The 25560-nt window shown below is 40.4% G+C and overlaps 1 protein-coding gene across 2 annotated transcripts in view; it reads left to right on the top strand.

The window, feature by feature from the left end:
- The window catches only part of ARHGAP6 (Rho GTPase activating protein 6), a 444961-nt gene that overhangs the window by 298338 nt on the left and 121063 nt on the right, over positions 1–25560 (top strand). For both annotated transcript variants that reach the window (XM_069757660.1, XM_069757661.1), the window contains exon 2: positions 10080–10239. In XM_069757660.1, coding sequence (XP_069613761.1) covers positions 10080–10239 — 160 coding nt within the window. The remainder of the gene's footprint in view (positions 1–10079; positions 10240–25560) is intronic.

The raw sequence follows: 25560 nt of genomic DNA, 5'->3' as shown, positions 1-25560 counted from the left end.
ATGACTTCAAATGAGATGTGGTCCCTAAAAAAAAATGGTGTTGTAAAAATGAGAAATTGCTAGTCAACTTTTAACCCTTATAACTCCCTAACAAAAAACAAAAAAAAATTTTGGTTCCAAAATTGTGCTGATGTAAAGTAGACATGTGGGAAATGTTACTTATTAAGTATTTTGTGTGACATATCTCTGTGATTTAAGGGCATAAAAATTCAAAGTTGTAAAATTGCAAAATTTTCTAAATTTTCACCAAATTTCCATTTTTTTCACAAATAAACGCAAATAATATCAAATAAATTTTACCACCATCATGTAGTATAATATGTCACGAGAAAACATTGTCAGAATCACCAGGATCTGTTAAAGTGTTCCAGAGTTATAACCTCATAAAGGAACAGTGGTCCGAATTGTAAAAATTGGCCCGGTCATTAACAAACCACCACCGTGCAAACCACCCTTGGGGGTAAAGGGGTTAAGGCTCCTCTGCTTTATTACTTTTTTAGCCACGCCCATTAGTAAAGCCCATCAAAATTTGCTCTGAATATTAAAGCCCACATTTCTGGGACTGTATGGTGGATTTACAAAACAAAACTTATGCAATATGCAGAGGAGCTTTGGGATCAAAAAAGCAAAACCTGGCCACTTGTGACATGGTGACCGGTCATCTTTAAACAGACCACGTTCTTTAGAGTAAAGATGATATAATAGTTATTTGAGTTTCATAGTGGCAAGAAATAGTTTATATAATTTTTCTACCAGATGTGGCACAGGGGTCCTCTTCATTACTGTTCTTATATACTACTGAAAGAAGCCAAGCCGTGCACAACTTTAGAATGAACGGTTGTCTACGGAGTTGGATACCACTAGTTCTAGGGAGCATGTGTCTACTAGTGTAATTGCTGGGTATTTTAAAATGATTGGGGACTGCTATCTGTCTGAAAATGGCTTCGCAATAAACTCTGCTTTATTTTAATATAAACACAGTATCCTATATGATTTTCAATAACCGTCTTATTTGTAGACATTGATTTTGCCTACTATAAATAGTTACAAATAATCTGAAATCCATAATAAATAATAATGCACATCGGACCTAAGAGCTGCTTTTGATCTTGTGATGTCACTGTCAGAGTATTCTACACACATGGCAGTGTTACAACATATCTGAAACGTGGATCCGGTTTTCATCTGTTTCCAACTGCCAAATATGTCTACTAGAACTTAAAAGGAGTAAAACTGAAAGTAGTCAATCCGCATAGTGAAAGAAAATCACAGCTTAGCCATAGGGAAAGCCAAAAACAGTGAAACAGATTCCAACATAGACGGCAGGTGCTGACGCCGACTCTTGGCAGCATCTCCTGGCCTTGCTGGCCAGACAACAATGATTGCTGAATTCAGCACCCGGTGCCTGGGTACAGCGCTAATTGTACTGCTTTTCACCAGATGCTGGTGCGTGTCACACTGATGACACATGAATGTCATCAGTGTGTACGTGTGCGGGTCGTATTGCGGACTGTTGGCGTAAAAAAAAAAAGGACATGACACGTGTTTTGTACACGGACACAAAGTCTATGGAAAAATACTAACGTGTGCAGACCCATAGATTAGGTAGACATAGGTACTGGAATGAGCAAGGCACGAGGCAATGATATCTTGATGTGCCCTTGGCATTACAGCTAGTTCTACAACTAAAACGTTAGCTTCTGTAGCTTCACTCACTTTTTGTCAGGGCTGGTTCTGGTCCTTGCTGTCTAAAGGTTGCAATAGATATGAAAAAAACATCATAAGAGGAAAAACCTCCACTATTCTAGACAAAAAAACACCAGTACACAGGCAGAGATGCTTACCTGTCCAGGGCCTCCAAACAATTGCACTAACCAAGGTGTAGCGGACCCAAATAAAGATGTTAAAGATGGACCCTTGACGTGAGTTGCCGGCTTAAGTATTGTGGCCATAATACCGACCAATACCTTGCATACATTGTTTTGTTTTTGTGCACTTTATATCTTTTCAGGGTGCAGCTGGGCCCTAGATGGCGCTGTCAACTGTGGCCTCTGTTCACACAGGATACATTACAGTCAGCAGTGGTTTGCCCGCTATACGGCGTCGTTAAAAGGCTTTGAGCCATATGCTCTGCATTTCTATGTGAACATGCCACATACAGATTATTTGTTTGCACAGGTGTACCAAGCGGTCAATTCCTGATTGTAGGCTGGCTGCCTTATCGGTAATATTGCACCTGTGTATTTGCCATCTTTATTTGTGTCTGCTGCACCTTGGTTAGTGCAATTGTTTGGAGGCCCTGGACAGGTAAGCATCTCTGCCAGTGTACTGGTGTTTTCTCGCAATAGATATGCTATGTCTTATGCACTCTGTATTCTTAGGCTAAGTTCACACTGCTTTAGCAGCAGCTCGTTAAGCACATACGCTAACGGGCTGCTGCTAGCGCAAGTGCCGGCGCTACATCGTGCTAGCGCAGATGGAGCATCTGCTAGCTCCATCTGCACTAGCAGTGACGGACCCAGAAACGCTGCAGCCCGTATCTCGGGTCCGTCACTCAAATGACAGCCCATTGTGGGCGTGCGCTAGCGATGCGTCTGACATTGCATTCAATGGTGGCATTAACGGCCTACGTTACACCGCATTATGCCGCGGTGTAACGTAGTCAATTTAACGTAGTCACTGAACGCAGTGTGAACTTAGCCTTAAAGGCGTTGTACACTACTGGATGACCCCTATTCAATGCTTCCACAGTGCTCAACATAAAAGGAAAAGAACATACTTACCTTCCGTCATTTGTTCCACACCAAGTGCTTCGTCTGGTGAGTGCTGATGGATTATGAAGGATGCAGCCCATCAGCGTCCGCTTCAGTGCTCACATGACATAAACAATGTTATGAGTTTGCAAGTGGACACAATGCTCAAATCAGAGGAGCATCAATTGTCCAGGAGGTAAGTATGCTTTTTCCTTATTTCATTTTCCACAAATAAGTGGACAACCTCTAAGTATTTAGTAGGCATCTGCATAAATTATTATCTTGTAGATTCTTCATAAAAAATTAAAGGTGACATTACTTGCAACATATAATTACATTTAAAGGGGTCGTCTGAAAGCAAAGCATTTTTCTCATAACTCCCTATTTATTTAGTCCCTTAATTCTAAGCTATTTTCTAATATTCTTGCTTTAACAAAAATTCCACTATTCCCTAACTATGCTATCTAATAGCTTTTGTATTTCTTCTACTTCATAGCTGATTGTTGATTCATTTGAGAATCACCAGTGCATGCTGGGATACTCAAATGAAGCATCATCATGGTTGGGAGAAGCTGCAGGCAACAGACCAGACGCTGCGCTCCTATCACAGGGCATTGGGGGTGACTGCCCATGGGGGAGACACTCAGGGACAGTGCTGTACACAAGGGAGGCACTCGGGAACACAGCAGGGACAGCACCTCCCCTGAAACAAGCATCACTGATGACTCTTTGTTTCAGGGAGGGAGCAAGGGGCTATGACAGTGAGCACAGACTGTGCCCCCTGATGATGCGGTGTTTGAGTAAATACACAAATCCCAAGGCAAAGTGCACATAGATCGAAATGGATAAATAGGAAAATCAACAATAAATACAAGACAATGCCAAAACGTGCGTCGGGGCAGGGTGCATCCTGGGAACTCTGGATGTACAGGCATAAGGTAATAAACTGGATAGCTATTGAGCATACTTATTCAGGTGTATTTCAGCTATGGATGCATACATATGCTTTGTGATTGTCGGCTCTATTCTAGCCCCCTTATATGATTGATCCTGTGTACTTCATTTTAACGCTTTACATGCCTGTATACATTCTTCACATCTACTTCCATTTTTGTGATTAGATCTTTATGTATTTTCAGTTTTGTGGCATAATGACTACTTGATTAATTTTTTTGATAATATATTATGGTATAACATTTTGGCCACATTGTATTGAGTTACAATAATTATTGTCCCCTACCTTGCCCCCACTTTATCTGGTATTTTCCCACCCCTCCCTATGGTTTGTGTCCCTGAATAAACATTATTCTTTATTTGCACATTGGGCATTTGTTTGGGTTCTTTTTTCGTTGCTAGATATTCGTTTGAGTAAAGCAGCATGCACTAGTGATACTCAAAAGAATCAAAATCAGACAGGAAGTAGGGAAAACAATACAAAAGCAGCTAAGTTGTATAGTTTGGGAATAGTAAGACTTTTTAAAGCTAAGTATATTAGAAAATAGCTTGGATTATGGGACTAAATAGATAGTGAGTTAGGAGAAAAATGCTTTGCCTGTAGCGTTTCACCCACTACGTGTCTTGGGGGACACTCGCTTGGCATAGGATTCAAGCACTCAGGCACGGTACATCACACAAATCAGCCCATATGGTTTATTTAAACTCCACATAAACCAGATAGGGTACAATCCGTTTCATTACAGTTACATTATAGGACATCAGTCAGTTCATGTAGCAGATAGGCTTCTCTGCCGTATATTATAGTCCCCTTGTCTGGGGTTACCTTTCAGGAGTTCAACTCCTCACGCTGACTTCACGTCAGTCCCAGGTCCTCAACACAGACCGTCCAGGTCTACGGTCTCTAGGTGCTTCCAGGACCTACAGCACACAGGCCACTCAGTGCCAAAGCCCAACCATGTGCTATTCAGGAATTCCCAGGATTTCAACACAGGCTTCCAGGGCCTTGCACTTAGACCATTCAGATCCAAACACAGGAACCCTGTGACCCACACCCTGGTCACATTACATACCTGTAACCACTTCCCTGGGTGGGAGTGTGTGGCTAGTTTGTCCCGCCCATCTCACATAACTAGCCCTGCCAATCTCCAATTAGAACTTACACATTTACATGTGGGACTACAGGTCCCAGACCACAACATAACTTTAGACTGTCAGTGCAGAGTGTCCTCCTCTGCGACACACACACCGGCCATCTACAATTCTGCCGGACTTTGTCTCATCACAACTACGCCTCCAAGTGCATCTTGAAGTGCACACGCAGTGCCCCCTGGCTGTAACGTGGGTCACTGCACCACACAACGTTTAAAGTTCCAGCAAGTAGACAGCATCTGCTATTCTTAGAAGAGGCAAATAGATAAAATTCATAAATCGTGCTGCCAATATTGGTAGATCTTTTCCTATCCTTTTTAATTATGTGACTCCAAATGTGGCTTCTGAGATATATCTCGTTGAATATGTATCTACTGGTCCATACTTATTATCAATAGAGTATTGTTGCCCTGCTTAACAAATAAACACCTTATTATATAAATTATGTGCTAGAACATTGGTATATTCTCGCATCTGGACCATTAGTCTGACAAAATATTGCTAATCAGGAGTTATATACAAAGCGAAATATGCAGTCTTTGTTTAGCTTTAATCATTTGCTCTACTTTTAGCTTTAGGCTGTGGCTGTTAATATTGTTTTAATTATTGATGTTTCATTAGCTTCATGTATGACCTAAATCTCATGTTGTCATGGAGAAGGTTCACAGCTCTTTCAAGTTCATATTTTTTTTTTCTGAAGGAAAAAAATGTTTTCCAATTGCTATTTGCTTACAGGTTCACAAGCATCACGAACATCCCTCCTAATGAAACAGTAATAAAACCTACATGGAATATAGGGCAGTACGGGGGCTCAGTGGTTAGCACTGTGGGCTCAAATCCCACCAAGGACAACATCTGCCAGGAGTTTGTATGTTCTCCCTGTGTTTGCGTGGGTTTCCTCCAGGTACTCCGGTTTCCTCCCACACTCAAAAGACATACTGATAGGGAATCTAGATTGTGAGCCCCAGTGGGAATGGTGATAATAATGTATGTAAAGCGCTGCGTAATATAGTGGCAATCAATAAGTAATGCATAATAAAGTGTACATTTTACAATTCAACGTTTTTCTTCAATTTAATACACAGAAGAACAAATGCTTTAAGAACATGCAAGGGGTGCCCACAAACCAATACTAGTCTTCAATGGTTTTCCATCATTTCAGGAAAATAATTGCTTTTGCTATCCTATTTTGCCTGACAAATTAAACAAATAAATGTTTTATTGAACATGTTATATTCATCCTAGCACAACCAATATGTAGACTGAATTTTTTTTTAGGACTTGGTTCACATCTGTGTTGGATGCTCCGTTAGAAAAGTTCATCACCAATTCATTCTAATAGGTCCTTTGGATTGTCCCTTATGTGATTAAACCAGTACATGAGTATGAGTTCCATTTTTCTGTTCCATTAGGACTCCTAGCACAGATGTGAACAAAGACTTAAATCAATGGTCCTATAAAATTCAGAATTATTGGAATATTAGAGGGTATGAAATAGGTTCTGGAATATTGTCTATGAACTAGTCTTCTGTACATGCGAAGAGTTTTTGGCTCATATTGCTATATAATGTGTAGTGTTTTCCATAATGACACACCAATTTTGGAATATTTTCATATTCATTAGAACATTTGTTTATTTGTAAAGTGAGTCTTATGTCTGACCATGTGTGTAGTTTTAGCTGCTTCAATATACATTTTTATAAGCAATATACAGAAATCAGCAGTGTTAGGGATATTGAGGTGGCATGCGTAATCCAACTGTAGGCGTTTCATCACTAGAGATAATCGAATCTGCATGGATTCAAATCAAGGAAATCATGCGAATTTTAAAAATGAAATTTGATTAGCAGTAAGGATGAACGGACCCGTTGAAGTAGTCCAAAGTTCAGTTTGGGTACCAGAACTTTACCCCAACTTAAACCAGAACCCAAACTTCATTAAAATGTATGTGGACTCAAACTTTGCAGCTGGAAAAAATCCTCGCTATCCAAATTCAGTGTTCCAGACTTGAGTGTTAGTGGAAAAAAAAATCGATTACCCCACTGCTCACCTGTCCTGCAGGCAGCCTCCTGGCCAGTCTTCCACACCTCTTCTTTTCGCCTTCATCCATCATCTTTGGCCCCTTCAATTAATGCATTGGATTCAATCTCTGAATAGGCCTATGACATTAATACTATGATTGGTCCATGACGGCACAGACTGGTGAGTGGTGAGGTATCAATTTTTTTTTAAACTGTTTACTTAGAGCTTTATGGTTCTGAAAATGGTGGCCGAGGCTGGACGCACTTTGCTGAATTTGTGCTGAGCAAACTGCAAAAATAATCATTTTCTTGAGAATACAAATTTTGGTAAGATTCAAAGAAAATACAATTCCACTCCAAAAACTTCATCAACTCTAGTCATTACACAGTAATATGTCTGCATGTTTCTGCCTCTTTCCCCAAATATATAAGCGATGACTGTTTATTTGTTTGATTTCTGGTTGACATTGTCCAAGTATAGTCCACATTTTGCTATAGGCTTATTGATTCCCCTGAACTCAATATTTGATACACGGTAAGTGAATCTATTCCTACATTTGTCAGGACAAGATAATTCATGAAATAAGATTTTGTGCTCCCATTTGTCCTACTGCTTTTCTTGTACCTTGAGGTTTAAGCTATGTTTTCATGTTAAGATTACTTTTAGTAGGTGTGAATTTTGTAGGTTGCAGTACATTCTGAAGACTTGGATAAACAGTCTGACTTTTTACCACGCAGAATATGCTTCTCACAGATTTCTAAAATGTCCAATAATATGAAAACATGGGCATAGTTCAAGAATGTTATTCTTCCATTAACCACAGGAAATGTATTCCTTTCTGTAGACACATTATATATGTTCATAGAGGCCTCTGGCTTCTAACATCTCTTGTGCCGGACCATAATAATTTTCATGTATTGTGGGTCTCATCTCAATCCCAATTCTGGCAAGTCATCATACTTTATCTAAACACTTAAACAAAATGGTCTGTTTCACTGCTTACACTAAGGTTTTGAGTTTATTTTTAAAGAAAATTTTGCCTGTATGTAAGATGTTAAGAAAAATAAATTCTACCATGCATTACACAGAATATTTAAGTAATGTACATTACATTCTTTTTTAACATAGTAGCCAACTCTTATGTTCAAGAATTACTTCCAGTGAGGATGTTTTAGCGAACAAAAGTGCACTGAAGCCTTCCTTAATTCTTCCCCAAAATATTTAAAGTCTCTAGACAAATTCACTAGGTTCTGGTGCTACAGAATGAAGCCGTTTTAACGCCTTTGTGATTTTTGACATATAAGTAAAGCCCGCCTCTTTCTCAGCACATGATGGCTAATTTAATAAGCCATCATGTGTCTTTAAGAGTCACAGATAGAGCTGAGCATTGAACAAGCGTCGGCAGGGGGGCACTGTCGTTCCACTTTAACGTTGGCATGCCTGTGATGTAATCGCAGGACACCGATGGGTTGTCATGACAGTTGGGGGTCTGTTGATGACCCCCGTGCCTGTCATTGTGAACCTCCTTTGAAATCCAGCACTGGCTGGCTTTCATAAGGCTGGGATCACACATGCGAGAAATACGCAAGTTAATACCCGGCATTGCCGCTGTCACTCAGGAGCGGAGTGTGCGACTGCATGTATTGCTATGCGGCCGCACGCTCCGATCATGAGTGATGGCGGTAATGCCGGGTATTAACATGCAAGACTCGGCCGTATTTCTCGCATGTGTGATCCCGGCCTAAGAGATCGAGATCTGTGCGTAACAGTGCTATGCACAAGTGATCAGACGATAGCAGTTACAATTCCCCTATGGGGACTATTAAATCCAGTGAAAAGTGGAAAAAAATAAAGTTTTAAAAAAAATCACAAGTTTAAATCACCCCCTTTTTACCCATGAAAAAACAAAACAATAAAAACATATGCATAATTGGTATTGATGTGTTCACAAAAGTTCGATATATAAAGTAAATTAATCCTATCGGTAAAAATGTAATGGAAGAAAAATTAAAAGTGCCAGTTTTTTTGGCCACTCAAACATTGCAATAAAATGCAATAAGAGATTATCAAAATATTGTATCCACCCAAAAATTAGTATCAGCAAAAAGGTCAGCTAAGAGCGCAAAAATAAGCCTCATATCCCGAAAAAAATGAAGACGTTACGGGTCTCAGAAAATGGTGACAAAATTACAAAAAAAAAATACACATTTTTTTCAACACTTAAAAAAAAAACAAAAAAAAACAAACAAAAAAGGGAACAAAGACGATCACGGGGACTACTGATAGGCCTGCAGAAGGGGGGAGGGGGAGGAGGAGCAGCTGGGTCAGGAGTTAAAGAGGGAAATCATAAATGCAAGGACAAGAGAATTCCTCTTTCTACATAGAGCATAGAAAAAAAAAACTAGCTGGGTAGAAAGGCAAAATCAGCAATTGTAAGTACACAGTGCAATATTATATGATTGCAATATATTAAGAGGATAACAATTTTGATGGGAGGAGGGCTTCTTTGAGAAATTCTGTGTTTGTAACGTGATTACTCAGATTGATAAACAGTTTTGTTTTACAAGTATCAAACTCTGAATGTATTGCAAACTTCTACTCTTGCAATATTTTTCATTTTGTTTATATTAAGAATTGATACAACTTATCCAAGGAGAGATTTTTGGCTTGTGCGGATGCATAGGGGCAACAATTGTTATTCATGTAAAAGAAATTTGCTGAACATTTCAAATATACATTATTAAAAAAAATTCAGTCCGAGATGTTGTGAGCATTAGCTATAATGACATGCTATGTTTACACATACACATTTAGGCTCAGTCACACATCTGGTGTTTGCCTTCCATGAAGAGTATAACCCCGAGTATTTGTGGTTGTATACCATGAAAAGGAAGCCACAGCATACGCTACTGTCTTCTGCAGAGTCCAACTGGAAACACTATATATTTAAAGGACACTTTATTTTTTAATCTGGGCACCTATGCAGATGGTAGGCATAAGTGATATGCAAGCAGGATCCTTTTGCATTGCTTCATGATCATACATAAGGTTCAGATGGTCAGTCATGCAGTGTAAATAAATGTTCATGTTTTTCATATATGTTGCTCTCCTTTTTTAGCAATAGTTACAAATACTTTTAAATCGCACCGATGTTTAATAAGATATTAAACGATATATATCTACTTTATTTGCCAATAGGGTGATTTTACATGGAACAGTATGTCTGGCCGAACTGTGCGTCTGAAATCGGTTCCCATACAAAGTCTTTCTGAACTGGAGCGTGCCCGTCTGCAGGAAGTTGCCTTTTATCGTCTGCAGCAAGATTTTGATCTGGGTTGTCAGATCACCATTCCCAAAGGTAAATGTTGGGATAGCTCCTGTTTTTGGTGCTAATGATGTTTCTTACAAACCATTTGTAACACTAATTATTATTTGTTAAATGTATCTTAGTGTTATTTTACAAATTAAAACTAGATATTGATATACATTTAATTTCTGCTAATCTGATTTTCATTCATCATGTTACAATTTTAATTTTTCTGTACTTGCTCATTGGAGCTGCCGATAACAGCATTCAGAGTATCCATTACAGTATCCGCGTGTGCCATAGGAATGTTCACTATTATGAGAGTTTGCTCTAGGTATGACCGGTGCTGGGGTCATTGCACAGGAGATTAGCACGATACCTGTGACCTCTAACTCAGCCATCCTGCATCCCCACCACTAAATCCATTACAGACCATGCAACATGACCTCAAATCAGGAGTCTGGCAGCACTAAAAGACTGGTCAAACTTAGTACAGGTACTTGCTGCACCCATGAACTGCTGATTTTAGGTTGTACCACAATATTATCAAGTTTGGACTTAGACTAGGCTAATCCAAAGGATGCAAATTTGGAGATAAAGTGGATGTAAATCCGCACTGCCAGAGATCCAATATACGATAAGAGACCAAAAAAGTATGGATGCGTTTTTTATTTCTCAACGCGTTTCGAGTATTCATACCTCTTCAGCAGGACACACCACAATAAATCCATCATTGTGATTTGTCCTTATGAGGAGCTAATGTATAACGCATCCATGCTTTTTTTTGGCCTCTCATCGTATATTGGATCTCTGGATTTGCAGATTTACATCCACTTGGAGATAAAGTTTGCATCCTATCATTTTTGGTGGATCTGCAGCAGCCTGTTCAAACAAGCTAACAAAGGGGCTGTGAATTTCCCAACCTCACCAGGTGATCAAATCCTGTAGTTACCTTTTCCCTTATAAACCCAAAAAGACATTATTTCGCTGATTGTCATTCCAGCTTTTATTTTATTTAGGTAATCCAAAAGCATAGATATTCTACTGTTCTAGTTGTTTTGCATCTATCTTCACCCTCCTGTTCTTTGATTAACAGCTCTGGCTTTACAGTAAGAAAAGGGGGCAGAGATAGATCAAAGGCAAGTAGGTGGGAATGTGAAGTGCACTGTTACTATTCATGCTTTCCAAAGGTGCATCAAGCTCCTGTGGGGTTGATTTAAACAGTTAATTTGTGCCTACCGACTCCCTTTAAGACACATGGGAAGAAAATGTTCAAATATTTCTTGAAAACTCGATTTGCAGCAAGACAATAGTCCTAAGCAGAAGAAATTCTATCCTTTTGGATTAGCCGATTCAAAGTCCAAACTTGAAACTACAGATGATGTGCCACAACCTAAAATCAACAGTTCTTGCACAGACACAATTCTGTGCAGTGGAATGAGATAAAATTATCAAATGATAAGAAGACAAGTGTTTAGTTGCAATTATTTGTACGTGTAGGCTTTAGGTTATTTACCTGTTACATAAAATAAAAATTAATTGCTTACTTAGGTTTAGTTGGTATAAAAAAGCTCAAAGGTTCCCAAACACTATTAACCTGCAGATGTATGGTTAATCTGAAGGTTAATAGCGTTCCAATGTTGTCCTTCTGCCTTACTGAAAGCCTGTCTACAGAGAGAAACTTTACTTTATTCCTCTGTACTGCTGCGGACTCCATGACTGAAAACCGGCTGCTACCGGGAAGAGTGCAGTTCATCTTCTCCCATGTAGCTGTGCTTTCCGGAAGGTGGCCAGACAACATTGGTGCTCTATTAACCTCGCGGCGATGTATGCGTCATCAGTGGCGGACTTGGTGCGACGCGGTCACGTGGCCGTTGCAGCCATATTACTTAGTCATGTATTCATGACGCCGCTAAGATGAATGAATGTTAATTAGGTGCAGGATGTATACAGGGAATCACTTGGAGACATTGTGGGTGGTGAGTGGTGGATGCTTCCATTTTATACTCGCACTTCCCCTTCTCCCATCACCCCTTGAAAAAGGCTATCACGCCGAAACGCGCATCGGGGTGGGTGCACTCTGTGGGTGTTTGCTCTTCTTAGCCTGCTCAGGTAATTATTTATACAATAATATGATTTCCTTTATGGTATCAATAGATACGTGACTACTTACCTGTTATTGTATCTAGCATAGCTGGATTTGATATTATATATTTTGATTCATATTACCAGCAGCACAATGGCTGTGATATACCTTTGATATCTATATACATATTGTTTCCTATATTTCTACCCATATGTGTGCACCCCTGCGTTTCCCATGTGCACATTGTGGCTTGAGTCCATTTTCCCCTGGCTTTGTCAAATGTCCTTTAATAGTTAATAAGGTTTTTTGTAATTTCTAACGTTATTTTGGGTGTTTTTTTTATCGTATTTTTTCAGTGGTTTGCATAGTAGTGAATTAGCGATTATCCCAATATTATTTTTGTTATAGCCCATAAGAAGTATGTGATTTATATTTGATTATTCTAATAAGGTTTTATGGGTATGTTTTCCATGAAGTTGTTACTTTTACGCTGTATTAACCTGTAGATTAACCCTATGAAAAAGAACAATTTCTTACTTTGAAATCTTTCTCTTGCTGAAAAGGGAAATGTTGGTTTTGTGCAGCCAATTCAAGCCCTTCTACATACTAATGAGACAAATTGCAGTGTGAGAGATTTCAATATTTGATATACCTTTTCTTATTTTAATCCCTTCAAGATTGATAATGCATATTAAAACAGCGATTGTTAAAGTTCCTTATTCCAGATCATCGTTTTAAAATGGCTGTCGGAATAACTGAATAATGCCCTCCTCGTGGGTGCAATTTCTGCGGATTGCAGCTGTACATGACAGCTGACACCCCACAGTATTGACCCCGACCGGTTTTGGAGCCAATCAGGGCCAATTAACCCCTTAAATACTGTTGTCAATCACGACTGCAGCATCTAAGTGGTTAAAAAGGGGATAAAAGACCCCTATGGCAGGATCATCATCATCGCAGAGTTGATTATTGCGATGATACCCTGAGGTCATTTGATGACCCCAGGGTATGGTGGCCTGTAAGATCCTGATATGGCTCATTAAGGACAAAAATAAAAAAGTTACAGCTTTCAGAATATGACAAAGCTAAAGTAAATTCAGTTTTGGAAAATGTTGTAGTGTGTAAAAGCAGCAAAGCCTAAAAAAACTATAGAAATCTGGTATCGCTGTGATTGCACTGGCCCAAAGAACAAATCGGTCTGATCACTTTTACCGCACAGTGAACAGCACAAAAAAAATTATAAAAACAATAACTGAGTTACTGTTTTTTGTTAATTCTGTGTCTGAAAAATCTTAATAACAAGTGATCAAAAAACGTTATGTGCCCCAAGTTGGTACCAAACAAATCTGCTTTTAGTCGCGCAAAAAATAAGCCATCACAAAGCTCTGTTTGCCATAAAATAAAGTACAGTTCTCACAATATGGGGACCAAGCAACTACCGGTATTTATTAAAAAAATAAAAAAAAAGCATTTTTGTGTGTGGTAGCAGAAAAACCTAAAATAAAACTATATAAACCTGGTATCTCTGTAATCACACCAACCCAAGGAATAAATCCATGTTATCACTTATACTGCACAGTGATCTGTACAAGAATAAAAATAAGAACTGTGCTTGTGCTTCTGTCTATTTGTTCATTTTGCCTCCAAAAAATCGGACTAAGGCTCATTTCACATTTATCCTGCGCTCTCCGCTGAGCGCTTCATCAGGGTTTCTGTATAAATCCCCAAAACGGTGATTCAGACAAAACCCATGACAGAACCACTCACTTATGAAGTACATGGAGTACATGGACTCTGGTCTCTTTTCCGGTGGTGTCCCATCATTTTAGGAGTCTTTTAATGCACAAGTGTGGTTGATCACAGATCTGTACATGCCTAAAAAAGGTGATACCACAGAAGACGCCAAACAGACTCCAAAGTAACATTCATCCTCACCATAGTGTGTGGTTCCGTCTGGAGTTTCGACCGAAACACATTTTTGTCTGATTCACATAGAAACCCCGACATAAGCGCTCAGTGTAGAATGTGATCCCAGCCTTTTACTGAAAGAAATAAAAAACAGTTATATACCATAAAAAGTTAAGAATATAACTCCTAATTTATCCTGCACAAAACCAGCACCCACTCGGGTCCATCTGTCACTGGAACTATAGGGGGTTCTCATGTTCCTTCAAGAACAAAGTCTCTTGAAAAGCAACATGGCTCCCACCCCCTCAAATAAAATCCAGTTAGTTCTGTTCTACCAATTCTAAAGCCCCCTGCTAAACCCCACTGTGCCTAAACTGCAGTAAGCGGTCACATGCTAGGCATTATTGTAGTGGATAGAGTGTACTTAGCAATTTACAAGGTGCGTGTTGTCAAATGCACAAGCTGTGCACCATATATGGGGGCGCTACAATATATGGTGGCTTTATACTGTATGGGAGCACAATGGATGAGCACTAAACTGGCATATTTGCAATTCTCCAGAATAGACGAAGGTGTGCATGTTACAAAATAGTGACTGCAGACGTAGATTAATTAATTGATGAGTGCAATTTCACAATGGGATCACTTTGGGGGTTATTCTGCTGTTCTGCCACCTTAGAAGCTCCTAAAATGTCTCCCGCAAACTATTCTAGCAAAATCTGTGCTTAACCCCTTTCTGCCATTAGACGTACTATTCCGTCCATGTGGGGTGGGCTTTACTTCCCAAGGACGGAATAGTACGTCATAGGCGATCGGCCGCGCTCGCGGGGGAAGCGCGGCCGATCGCGGCCGGGTTTCAGCTGCTTATCGCAGCTGACATCCGGCACTATGTGCCAGGAGCGGTCACGGACTGCCCCCGGCACATTAACCCCCGGCACACCGCGATCAAACATGATCGCGATGTGCCGGCGGGTCCGGCGAAGCATCGCGCAGGGAGGGGGTTCCCTGCGGGCTTCCCTGAGACCCCCGCAGCAAGGCGTTTTTATCGCGTTGCTCCGGGGGTCTCCTACCTTCCCCCTGCAGCAAGTCCCGGATCCAAGATGGCCGCGGATCCGGGTCCTGCAGGGAGGGAGGTGGCTGGCACTTGGTAACGCTGCAGCACTCTGAGACAGATCGGTGATCTGTCAGAGTGCTGTGCAAACTGGCAGATCACCGATCTGTATTGTCCCCCCCTGGGACAAAGTAAAAAAGTTCAAAATTTTTTTTACAAGTGTGTAAAAAAAAAAAAAATCCTAAATAATGAAAAAAAAAAATTATTATTCCCATAAATACATTTCTTAATCTAAATAAAAAAAAACAATAAAAGTACACATATTTAGTATTGCCACGTCCGTAACGACCCGACCTATAAAACTGCCCCACTAATTAACCCCTTCAGTAAACACCGTAAGAAAAAAAAAGAGACAAAAAACAACGCTTTATTATCATACTGCCGTACAAAAAGTGGAATAACACGCGATCAAAAAGACGGATATAAATAACCATGGTACCGCTGAAAGCGTCATCTTGTCCCGCAAAAAACGAGCCGCCATACAGCAACATCAGCAAAAAATTAAAAAGTTATAGTCCTCAGAATAAAGCGATGCAAAAATAATTATTTTTTCTATAAAATAGTTTTTATCGTATAGAAGCACCAAAACATAAAAAAAGATATAAATGAGGTGTCGCTGTAATCGTACTGACCCGAAGAATAAAACTGCTTTATCAATTTTACCAAACGCGGAACGGTATAAACGCCTCCCCCAAAAGAAATTCATAAATAGCTGGTTTTTGGTAATTCTGCTTCACAAAAATCGGAATAAAAATCGATCAAAAAATGTCATGTGCCCGAAAATGTTACCAATAAAAACGTCAACTTGTCCCACAAAAAACAAGACCTCACATGACTCTGTGGACCAAAATATGGAAAAATTATAGCTCTCAAAATGTGGTAACGCAAAAAATATTTTTTGCAATAAAAAGCGTCTTTCAGTGTGTGACGGCTGCCAATCATAAAAATCCGCTAAAAAATGCTATAAATAGTAAATAAAACCCCCCTTCATCACCCCCTTAGTTAGGGAAAAATCAAAAAATTAAAAAAATGTATTTATTTCCATTTTCCCGCTAGGGCTAGGGTTAGGGCTAGGGTTATGGTTAGGGCTAGGGTTAGGGCTAGAGTTATGGTTATGGTTAGGGTTAGAGGTACGGTTAAGGCTACAGTTAGGGTTAAGGCTACAGTTAGGGTTAAGGCTACAGTTAGGGTTAAGGCTACAGTTAGGGTTTAGGCTACAGTTAGGGTTGGGGCTAAAGTTAGGGTTAGGGTTTGGATTACATTTGCGGTTGGGAATAGGGTTGGGATTAGGGTTAGGGGTTTGTCTGGGTTAGAGGTGTGGTTAGGGTTACCGTTGGAATTAGGGTTAGGGGTGTGTTTGGATTAGCGTTTCAGTTATAATTGGGGGGTTTCCACTGTTTAGACACATCAGGGGCTCTCCAAACGCGACATGGCGTCCGATCTCAATTCCAGCCAATTCTGCCTTGAAAAAGTAAAACAGTGCTCCTTCCCTTCCGAGCTCTCCCGTGTGCCCAAACAGGAGTTTACCCCAACATATGGGGTATCAGCGTACTCAGGACAAATTGGACAACAACTTTTGGGGTCCAAGTTCTCCTGTTACCCTTGGGAAAATACAAAACTGGGGGCTAAAAAATAATTTTTGTGGGAAAAAAAAGATTTTTTTATTTTCACGGCTCTGCGTTATAAACTGTAGTGAAACACTTGGGGGCTCAAAGTTCTCGCAACACATCTAGATAAGTTTGTGGGGGGGTCTAGTTTCCAATATGGGGTCACTTGTGGGGGGTTTCTACTGTTTAGGTACATTAGGGGCTCTGGAAATGCAATGTGACGCCTGCAGACCATTCATCTAAGTCTGTATTCCAAATGGCGCTCCTTCCCTTCCGAGCCCTCCCATGCGCCCAAACGGTGGTCCCCCCCCCACATATGGGTTATCAGCGCACTCAGGACAAATTGCACAACAACTTTTGGGGTCCAATTTCTCCTGTTACCCTCGGGAAAATACAAAACTGGGGGCTAAAAAATAATTTTTGTGGGAAAAAATCTTTGTTTTATTTTTACGGCTCTGCATTATAAACTTCTGTGAAGCTCTTGGTGGGTCAAAGTGCTCACCACACATCTAGATAAGTTCCTTAGGGGGTCTACTTTCTAAAATGGTGTCACTTGTGGGGGGTTTCAATGTTTAGGCACATCAGTGGCTCTCCAAACGCAACATGGCGTCCCATCTCAATTCCTGTGAATTTTGCATTGAAAAGTCAAATGGCGCTCCTTCGCTTCCAAGCTCTCCCATGCGCCCAAACAGTGGTTTACCCCCACATATGGGGTATCAGAGTACTCAGGACAAATTGTACAACAACTTTTTGGTTCTAATTTCTTCTCTAACCATTGGGAAAATAAAAAATTGGGGGCAAAAAGATAATTTTTGTGAAAAAAAAAGATTTTTTATTTTTACGGTTCTGCATTATAAACTTCTGTGAAGCACTTGGTGGGTCAAAGTGCTCACCACACCTCTAGTTAAGTTCCTTAGGGGTCTACTTTCCAAAATGGTGTCACTTGTGGGGGGTTTCAATGTTTAGGCACATCAGTGGCTCTCCAAACGCAACATGGCGTCCCATCTCAATTCCAGTCAATTTTGCATTAAAAAGTCAAATGGCGCTCCTTCGCTTCCAAGCTCTGTCATGCGCCCAAATAGTGACTTTCCCCCACATACGGGGTATTGGCGTACTCAGGACAAATTGTACAACAAGGTTTGGTGTTCATTTTCTCCTGTAACCCTTGATAAAATAAAACAAATTGGAGCTGAAGTAAATTTTTTGTGAAAAAAAGTTAAATGTTAATTTTTATTTAAACATTCCAAAAATTCCTGTGAAACACCTGTAGGGTTAATAAACTTCTAGAATGTGGTTTTGAGAACCTTGAAGGGTGCAGTTTTTAGAATGGTGTCACACTTAGGTATTTTCTATCATATAGACCCCTCAAAATGACTTCAAATGAGATGTGGTCCCTAAAATAAAATGGTATTGTAAAAATGAGAAATTGCTGGTCAACTTTTAACCCTTATAACTCCCTAACAAAAAAAAATTTTGGTTCCAAAATTGTGCTGATGTAAAGTAGACATGTGGGAAATGTTACTTATTAAGTATTTTGTGTGACATATCTCTGTGATTTAATTGCATAAAAATTCAAATTTGGAAAATTGCGAAATTTTCAAAATTTTCACCATATTTCTGTTTTTTTCACAAATAAACGCAGGTAATATCAAAGAAATTTTACCACTATCATGAAGTACAATATGTCACGAGAAAGCAATGTCAGAATCACCGGGATCCGTTGAAGCGTTCCAGAGTTATAACCTCATAAAGGGACAGTGGTCAGAATTGTAAAAATTTGCCCGGTCCATAACGTGCAAACCACCCTTGGGGGTAAAGGGGTTAAAAAGTCAATAGCGCTCCTATCTTCTCAGCCCCGACTTGTGGTCTAACTGTAGTTTCTAATGATATATGGGGCATCATCGCGTTTGGGAGAAATTGCGCAATAAATTGTGGGGTCCAGTTTCACATATTAACCTTTGTGTAACTGACAAATTTGCAGCAAATACAAAAATTACCTTTTTACCACTAAAATGTTATATTTCCACATCCCAATGTTAGGAAATAGTGTGATGCACATCTGGCTTCAAAATACTCACTACACACCCAGATGAAATCCATAAGCAGTGAAGATACTTATATGGGGTCACCTGGAGAGGTTTCTGCTGATGTGGTGACCTCAGGGGCTCAGCTAATGGAGCCCACAATCTATTTTAAAATAATCTGCGTTCTAAAAGCCAAGTAGAGCTCGTTCCTATCTGATCCCTGCCGTAAGCTCAAACAGTAGTGTACAATCACATAATCACGTTTGTTAAAAATTGAATAACAAAGTATTACCCCTGGTGGAAATTATAAAGTTGGTGCTAAAACAGTATTTTAGTGGAAAAAAAAATGTTATACAGTTTTGTGAAACATCTGTAGGCTAAAAATTCTCAGTACTTTCCTAGATTAATTCCTTGTTTCTGCTGTTTTGGCACCTCAGGGGCTGGGCTAATATAACCATAATCTGTTCAGACCGAATCTACGTTCTAAAAACCAAGTAGCACTCCTTCCCATCCGTTCAGTTTGCTCAGACAGTAGTGTACAACCACATATGAGGTGCTGCCATGTTCAGTCAAAATTGTATAATGTCCATTTTCTCTTACCCCTCATGGAAATTATAAATTTGTTGCTAAATTTTGGAGGAAAAAATATTTTTTATTGTTTTCACATTTAAATGTTTCCAAAATGGGGTCACACATAGGGGGGAGTTTTGCTGTTTTGGCATGTCAGGCGCTTTGCAAATTGCGGCATGGCATTCATAATCTATCTCTGACAAATTTAAGCTAAAAAATGGCACTCTTTCCTTTCCAAGCACTGCCACGTGCCCAAACAGATGAGAAATTGTGTGACAAATTATGGGGTCTGTTTTTTTCCTATTATCTATTATGGAAATTACAAATTTGGAGCTAAAACAACATTTTAGCAGAAAAAAAAAATGTTGTTTTCACATCCACATTTTAGAAAGTTCTATGAATCACTTATGAATTCAACAAGCTCGCCACCTTCCTAGTTGAATTCCTTGATGGGGTCTAGTTACTAAAATGGGGTCATTGGTGGGGGTTCCTGCTGTTTTGGTACCTCAGGGGCTCTGCAAATGAGACATGGTGTCTGCAGTCTATTCCAGCAAAATTTACATGCTAAATACCAAATGTCACTTCTTCCCTTCCAAGCTCTTCCGTGTATACAAATAGAACATTTTGACTACAGTACATGTGGGGTATTGCCATGCTCAGAAGAAAGTAGGTAACAAGCTGTGGGGTGCGCTTTTTCATGGTACTTCTTAAAATGAAAAATTTGGGGCTAAAGCAACATTAACATGAAAAAAATGACAATTTTCAATATGTCAAACTAAAATTTTGTCAAATTCTATGTAGTACTTGTGAGTTCAAAATGCTCATTATACCCCTGGAAAAAAAAACCCTTAAGGGTGTAGTTTCCAACATGGGTGTCAATTGTGGGATAAATCTGCTAGTTGAGTCCCTTAGGGGTCGTGGAAATGCAACATGGTGCCCTCAATCTATTTCAGCCAAATTTGTGTTCTAAAATTCAAATGGTGCTTCTTCTCTTCCGAGCCCTGCCGTTTGTCCAAATAAAGGTTTCTGACCAGATGTGGGCTATCGGCACGCTCAAAAGAAACTAGGGAACAATTTCTGTTGTTGGCTTTCATGTTCTACTCCTTGTAAAAGTGAAACAATTGAGGCTAAAGCAAAATGTTAGAGTAAAAACTACAATTTTTTTTTATTTGACATTGCATTCATTTCTGTGTAGCACTAGAATGGGTTAAAACATTTCCTGACAGCAATACTTGAGGGGTGAGGTTTTTAAATTGCTATCACTTTTGGACACTTTCCAATATATGAACCCCACAAAGTTTATTTCAATTTGAATAGGTCCCTAATGAAACAGGTTTTGTAAGTTTCCTGAAAAAAATTGGAAACTGCAACTAAAAAGTAAAGTATATATACATGTTATTTATAAATTATTTTGTACAGTATGACTACCTGGTTTAAGGATATAAAGATTGAAAGTTTGAAAATTGCGAACTTTTTAAAATTTTTGCCAGCATTCCATATTTTCCCAAATAAAAGCAAAACAAATCCACCTAAATGAATTATTAGTATAAAGTACAATATGTCATGATCATACAAGCTCAGAATCACTGAAATACGTTGAAGCTTCCAGACTTGTTACCACATGAAGGGACACTGGTTAGATTTTAAAAATTTGGCCTGGCTATTAAGCTTAAAATTGACTCATTCACTAAGGGGTTAAAGGGAACCTGTCATGAAGCTACATTGTTGCCGGTAGTAAATTAACTTTAATCCTCCTGGCAGCCTTGGGCTTTCAGTCATTTACTGAGCAGTGGCTATAACCGCGCCCCCGGCTGTGAATGACAGCCGGCTCAGCATTAGAGTTTGCTGTCAGTCAGTACCGGCTCGTGATTACAGTTGCTGATCACTATGCACTGAGCGAAGACTGTGTGGGCGTGCAGCTCACTGTGAGTGGAGCTCCAATTCATGAGCAATGATTGATATCTGCTGCTCTAAAACCAATTGTTATGTGATAGTTCTCGGTCTTTGTGAAGTGAGAACATGATGACACTGAGTAAGCGAAATGATAGTGTGCAGAACTGTGGGAATAAGAAAATCCACAAATGAATATGTAAACCCACATTATAGACTAAACACAGGAAGCAGAATATCAATGTTCTAATTTATCATACCAAATACTGTCAAATCACAGACAATAAAATGAATACAAACAAATTACTCATTGTAATAAACAATTTTAGTGCTTTTTATATTTTCAATTAAATACAAAATAAAATTTATACATGGCAGATAAAGATAAAATTGTTAAAAAACAACTTAAAAGTGAATAATTAACCTCCATATTGTATATACTGAATGTATAGATCACAACATTAACATTTTAAAGTCTTTTGATGATCAGCATTATTACGTGATGGCAGAAGGTGTTTAATATTCATCTAATTAGTCACCATGTCTATAAAGTAAAAATGCAAATGTAAAACGCCTACATGTGATGTACAAGCTATATTCTTAGTTCTACTTTTCAGCTGACTGAAAATAGTTTTTTTTTAAAGGACCAGATCAATGTCTGTGGAGGCAGTGTGGCAAAACACCATATGAGAAGATATAGATAAGGACAATATCCTAGACTAATTAAGAGTGCTTAATGATGCCATATAGTGCCATGGCATAGGACACCGCTGCAGCCTATAGCTACAGGACAGTGCGGACCGTTGGCTAAATCTGCATTGGGATAAAGGCTCGGTCGCCAGTATTACTCGGTCTATCACTGCCTTGTCCTGGGTACTTCCAGTCATTAGACATTTGTGCAACCTGTTTTTTTCTCTCAGTGCCTTTGTAGCAAGGTTCTGGATCACAAAGCCTGCACTTTTGGGTCAGAGTTCATTTCTCATCACCTCTCGATGACATCCTTGGGTGCTATTAAATGATGATCCTAGCAGACACCAGGTACTTTAGGTGCAAACCTATCCCGGCTCTTTAGATTACTACCTATTGTGTACATTGAATTCATCTTTGATCATGTTCTGTGTTATATTCCAGGTTTCGACAATCGATTATTGTCCTACTCTCTGACTTCTTACTACTGATTTTTGTTCCACCTCATCTGACTAATCCTCTGTTTTGACCTGAGCTCCATACAACTACCCCTTTACTTGCTGGCCCTGCACGTTTCAATATGATCTCCGGATCATGACTTCAGAGGGTTGGTTTTTTTTTTTACATATGTCATCCATGTGTAGTGAAGAAAAAAAACAATGGGATATTTAAGGCTAAATACAAATTTTGAATGGCCATTTTGTTGAGGAGTTGTTACTGTTTTTTTTTTAACTCTGATTTTGCTCTTTACAATTTATCTTTAGCTGCTCCATTATCAGCAGCTTAGAGATATGATTTATACTGCGCAGCCATATGGACATAGACACTGGTGTCTGAAGAAAACTCAGGTGTATTAAGAACTTGCAACTCCTTTAAGGATATAATGTATATGTCATTCAGTTAGCAATGTAAAGTAATCCATATGACATTTCGGCCTTGTGTAATCGGACCTTCATCACATATTATATTCAATTTTAAATGAGAAAAAAAAAGAAAGGAAAAAGACATATGAAAGAAGCAGCATGCATTAAATAACCATGCATAATATCATTCTTTAAGCCAATTAATTAGTAGTACGGAGGAAATTATCTCTAATCCGCATAAGCAAAATATAATTACACTCCGAGACAGAAAAGATAACTCTAGAACAGACGCGGAACTCCAACAATCAAATTTGTGTTTTAACAGTAACTCAGTACAATATTGTTAACTTGCAATACAAATGAAGAAAATAAAAATAAAGGTATGAGTATTGTTTTAGGCTAAACATGGGCTACACATCTTATGATGTCCACTGGATTAAATGTATCACATTGGGAGGAATTCAAGGACATGTGAGAAAAAGACCTGAAACAAATATATGTATATATATACTAGCTATTGAACCCGTTCTACGCCCGGGTGGCGAGCATTTATATTGGTATATGGTCTCCATCCTGGTATGTGCTGCTCCATCCTGCGTCCCCATCCTGTCATGTGCTGCTCCATCCTGCGCCCCCATTCTGTCATGTGCTGCTCCATCCTGCATCCCCATCCTGTCATGTGCTGCTCCCATCCTGCGCCCCCGTTCTGTCATGTGCTGCTCCCATCCTGCACCCCCGTTCTGTCATGTGCTGCTCCCATCCTGCGCCTCCATTCTGTCATTTGCTGCTCCCATCCTGTCATGTGCTGCTTCCATCCTGCGCCCCCATTCTGTCATGTGCTGCTCCCATCCTGCGCCCCCGTTCTGTCATGTGCTGCTCCCATCCTGCGCCCCCGTTCTGTCATGTGCTGCTCCCATCCTGCGCCCCCGTTCTGTCATGTGCTGCTCCCATCCTGCGCCCCCATTCTGTCATTTGCTGCTCACATCCTGTCATGTGCTGCTCCCATCCTACGCCCCCGTTCTGTCATGTGCTGCTCCCATCCTGTGCCCCCGTTCTCATGTGCTGCTCCCATCCTGCGCCCCGTTCTGTCATGTGCTGCTCCCATCCTGCGCCCCCGTTCTGTCATGTGCTGCTCCCATCCTGCGCCCCCGTTCTGTCATGTGGTGCTCCCATCCTGCGCCCCCCTTCTGTCATGTGCTGCTCCCATCCTGTCATGTGCTGCTCCCATCCTGCGCCCCCATTCTGCCATGTGCTGCTGCCATCCTGCACCCCCGTTCTGTCATGTGCTACTCCCATCCTGCGCCCCCGTTCTGTTGTGCTGCTCCCATCCTGCGGCACCGTTCTTTAATTTGCTGCTCCCATCCATATGCCCCATACGCTGCTCCATAGTATATGCCCCGTATCAGGTGGCGTAAGTAACAAATAGCTGTGGCATGAAGTGCCACAGCCTCATGCCACAGCAATTTGTTACTTGCGCCACCTGATTCCTTTCTGCCGCCATTTTATTGGTCCTCCTGCTGGCGGAATCGGCGCCTGCGCAGTCCACGCTTTCCGGTGCCATTTTCTTGAAGACACACCTGCAGTGTGTCTTCAAGAAAATGGTGCCGGCAGTGTGTCTTCAAGAAAATGGCGCCGGAAAACGCGGACTGCGCAGGCGCCGATTCCGGCAGCAGGACCAAGAAAATGGGGGCGGAAAGGAATCAGGTGGCGTAAATAACAAATTGCTGTGGAATGAAGTGTTACAGCTTCATGCCACAGCAATTTGTTACTTACGCCATTCCTTTCCGCCCATTTTCTTCGTCCTCCTGCTGCCGGAATCGGCGCCTGCGCAGTCCGCGCTTTCCAGCGCCATTTTCTTGAAGACACAACTGCAGTGGAGCCGGAGTGTCTTCAAGAAAATGGCGCCGGAAAGCGCGGACTGCGCAGGCGCCGATTCCGGCAGCAGGAATCGGCGCCTGCGCAGTCCGCGCTTTCCGGCGCCATTTTCTTGAAGACACACCTGCAGTGGAGCCGGAGTGTGTCTTCAAGAAAATGGCGCCGGAAAGCGCGGACTGCGCAGGCGCCGATTCCAGCAGCAGGAATCGGCGCCTGCGCAGTCCGCGCTTTCCGGCGCCATTTTCTTGAAGACACACCTGCAGTGGAGCCTACTGAACCGCCACACAACCAGCTCTACGCTCACCTAGTGTATACTCGCACATCCCCTGCAGACTGTGAGTCCTCGCGGGCAGGGTCCTCTCTCCCTCTGTACTTGTGTGTGCCTCTTTTTTGCTCATGTTGATTGTTTTTGTCTATATTTTCCCCCTTTTCATATGTGAAGCGTCATGGAATAAATGGTGCTATAAAACTGTATGATAATAAAGTGATGAAGATTTGTCTCTGTAAGAGATTAACAATTTGTGAAGGAGCGAAAAGAGAGTGTTAGTAGCTAAATAGATTACTAAAAACTGCCAGTTGAGCCCCCTAGGTTCAAGATATAGTCTTGCACCTGCTGGGTGGTGTCCCTAACATATGAGAGACTATCTGGACACTTGATGACACAAATAAGTTTAATGGAAATTACCTGTACAGATAGGGTGATGACATAATTTATCCCCCTTGAAAATGTTTTTTTCATTGTAAACATTGA

This window comes from Ranitomeya imitator, chromosome 3, assembly GCF_032444005.1.
Source record: "Ranitomeya imitator isolate aRanImi1 chromosome 3, aRanImi1.pri, whole genome shotgun sequence".
NCBI lineage: Eukaryota > Metazoa > Chordata > Amphibia > Anura > Dendrobatidae > Ranitomeya > Ranitomeya imitator.
Note: the sequence above shows the minus strand (reverse complement) of the source record. Positions and strands in the feature narration are given on the sequence as shown.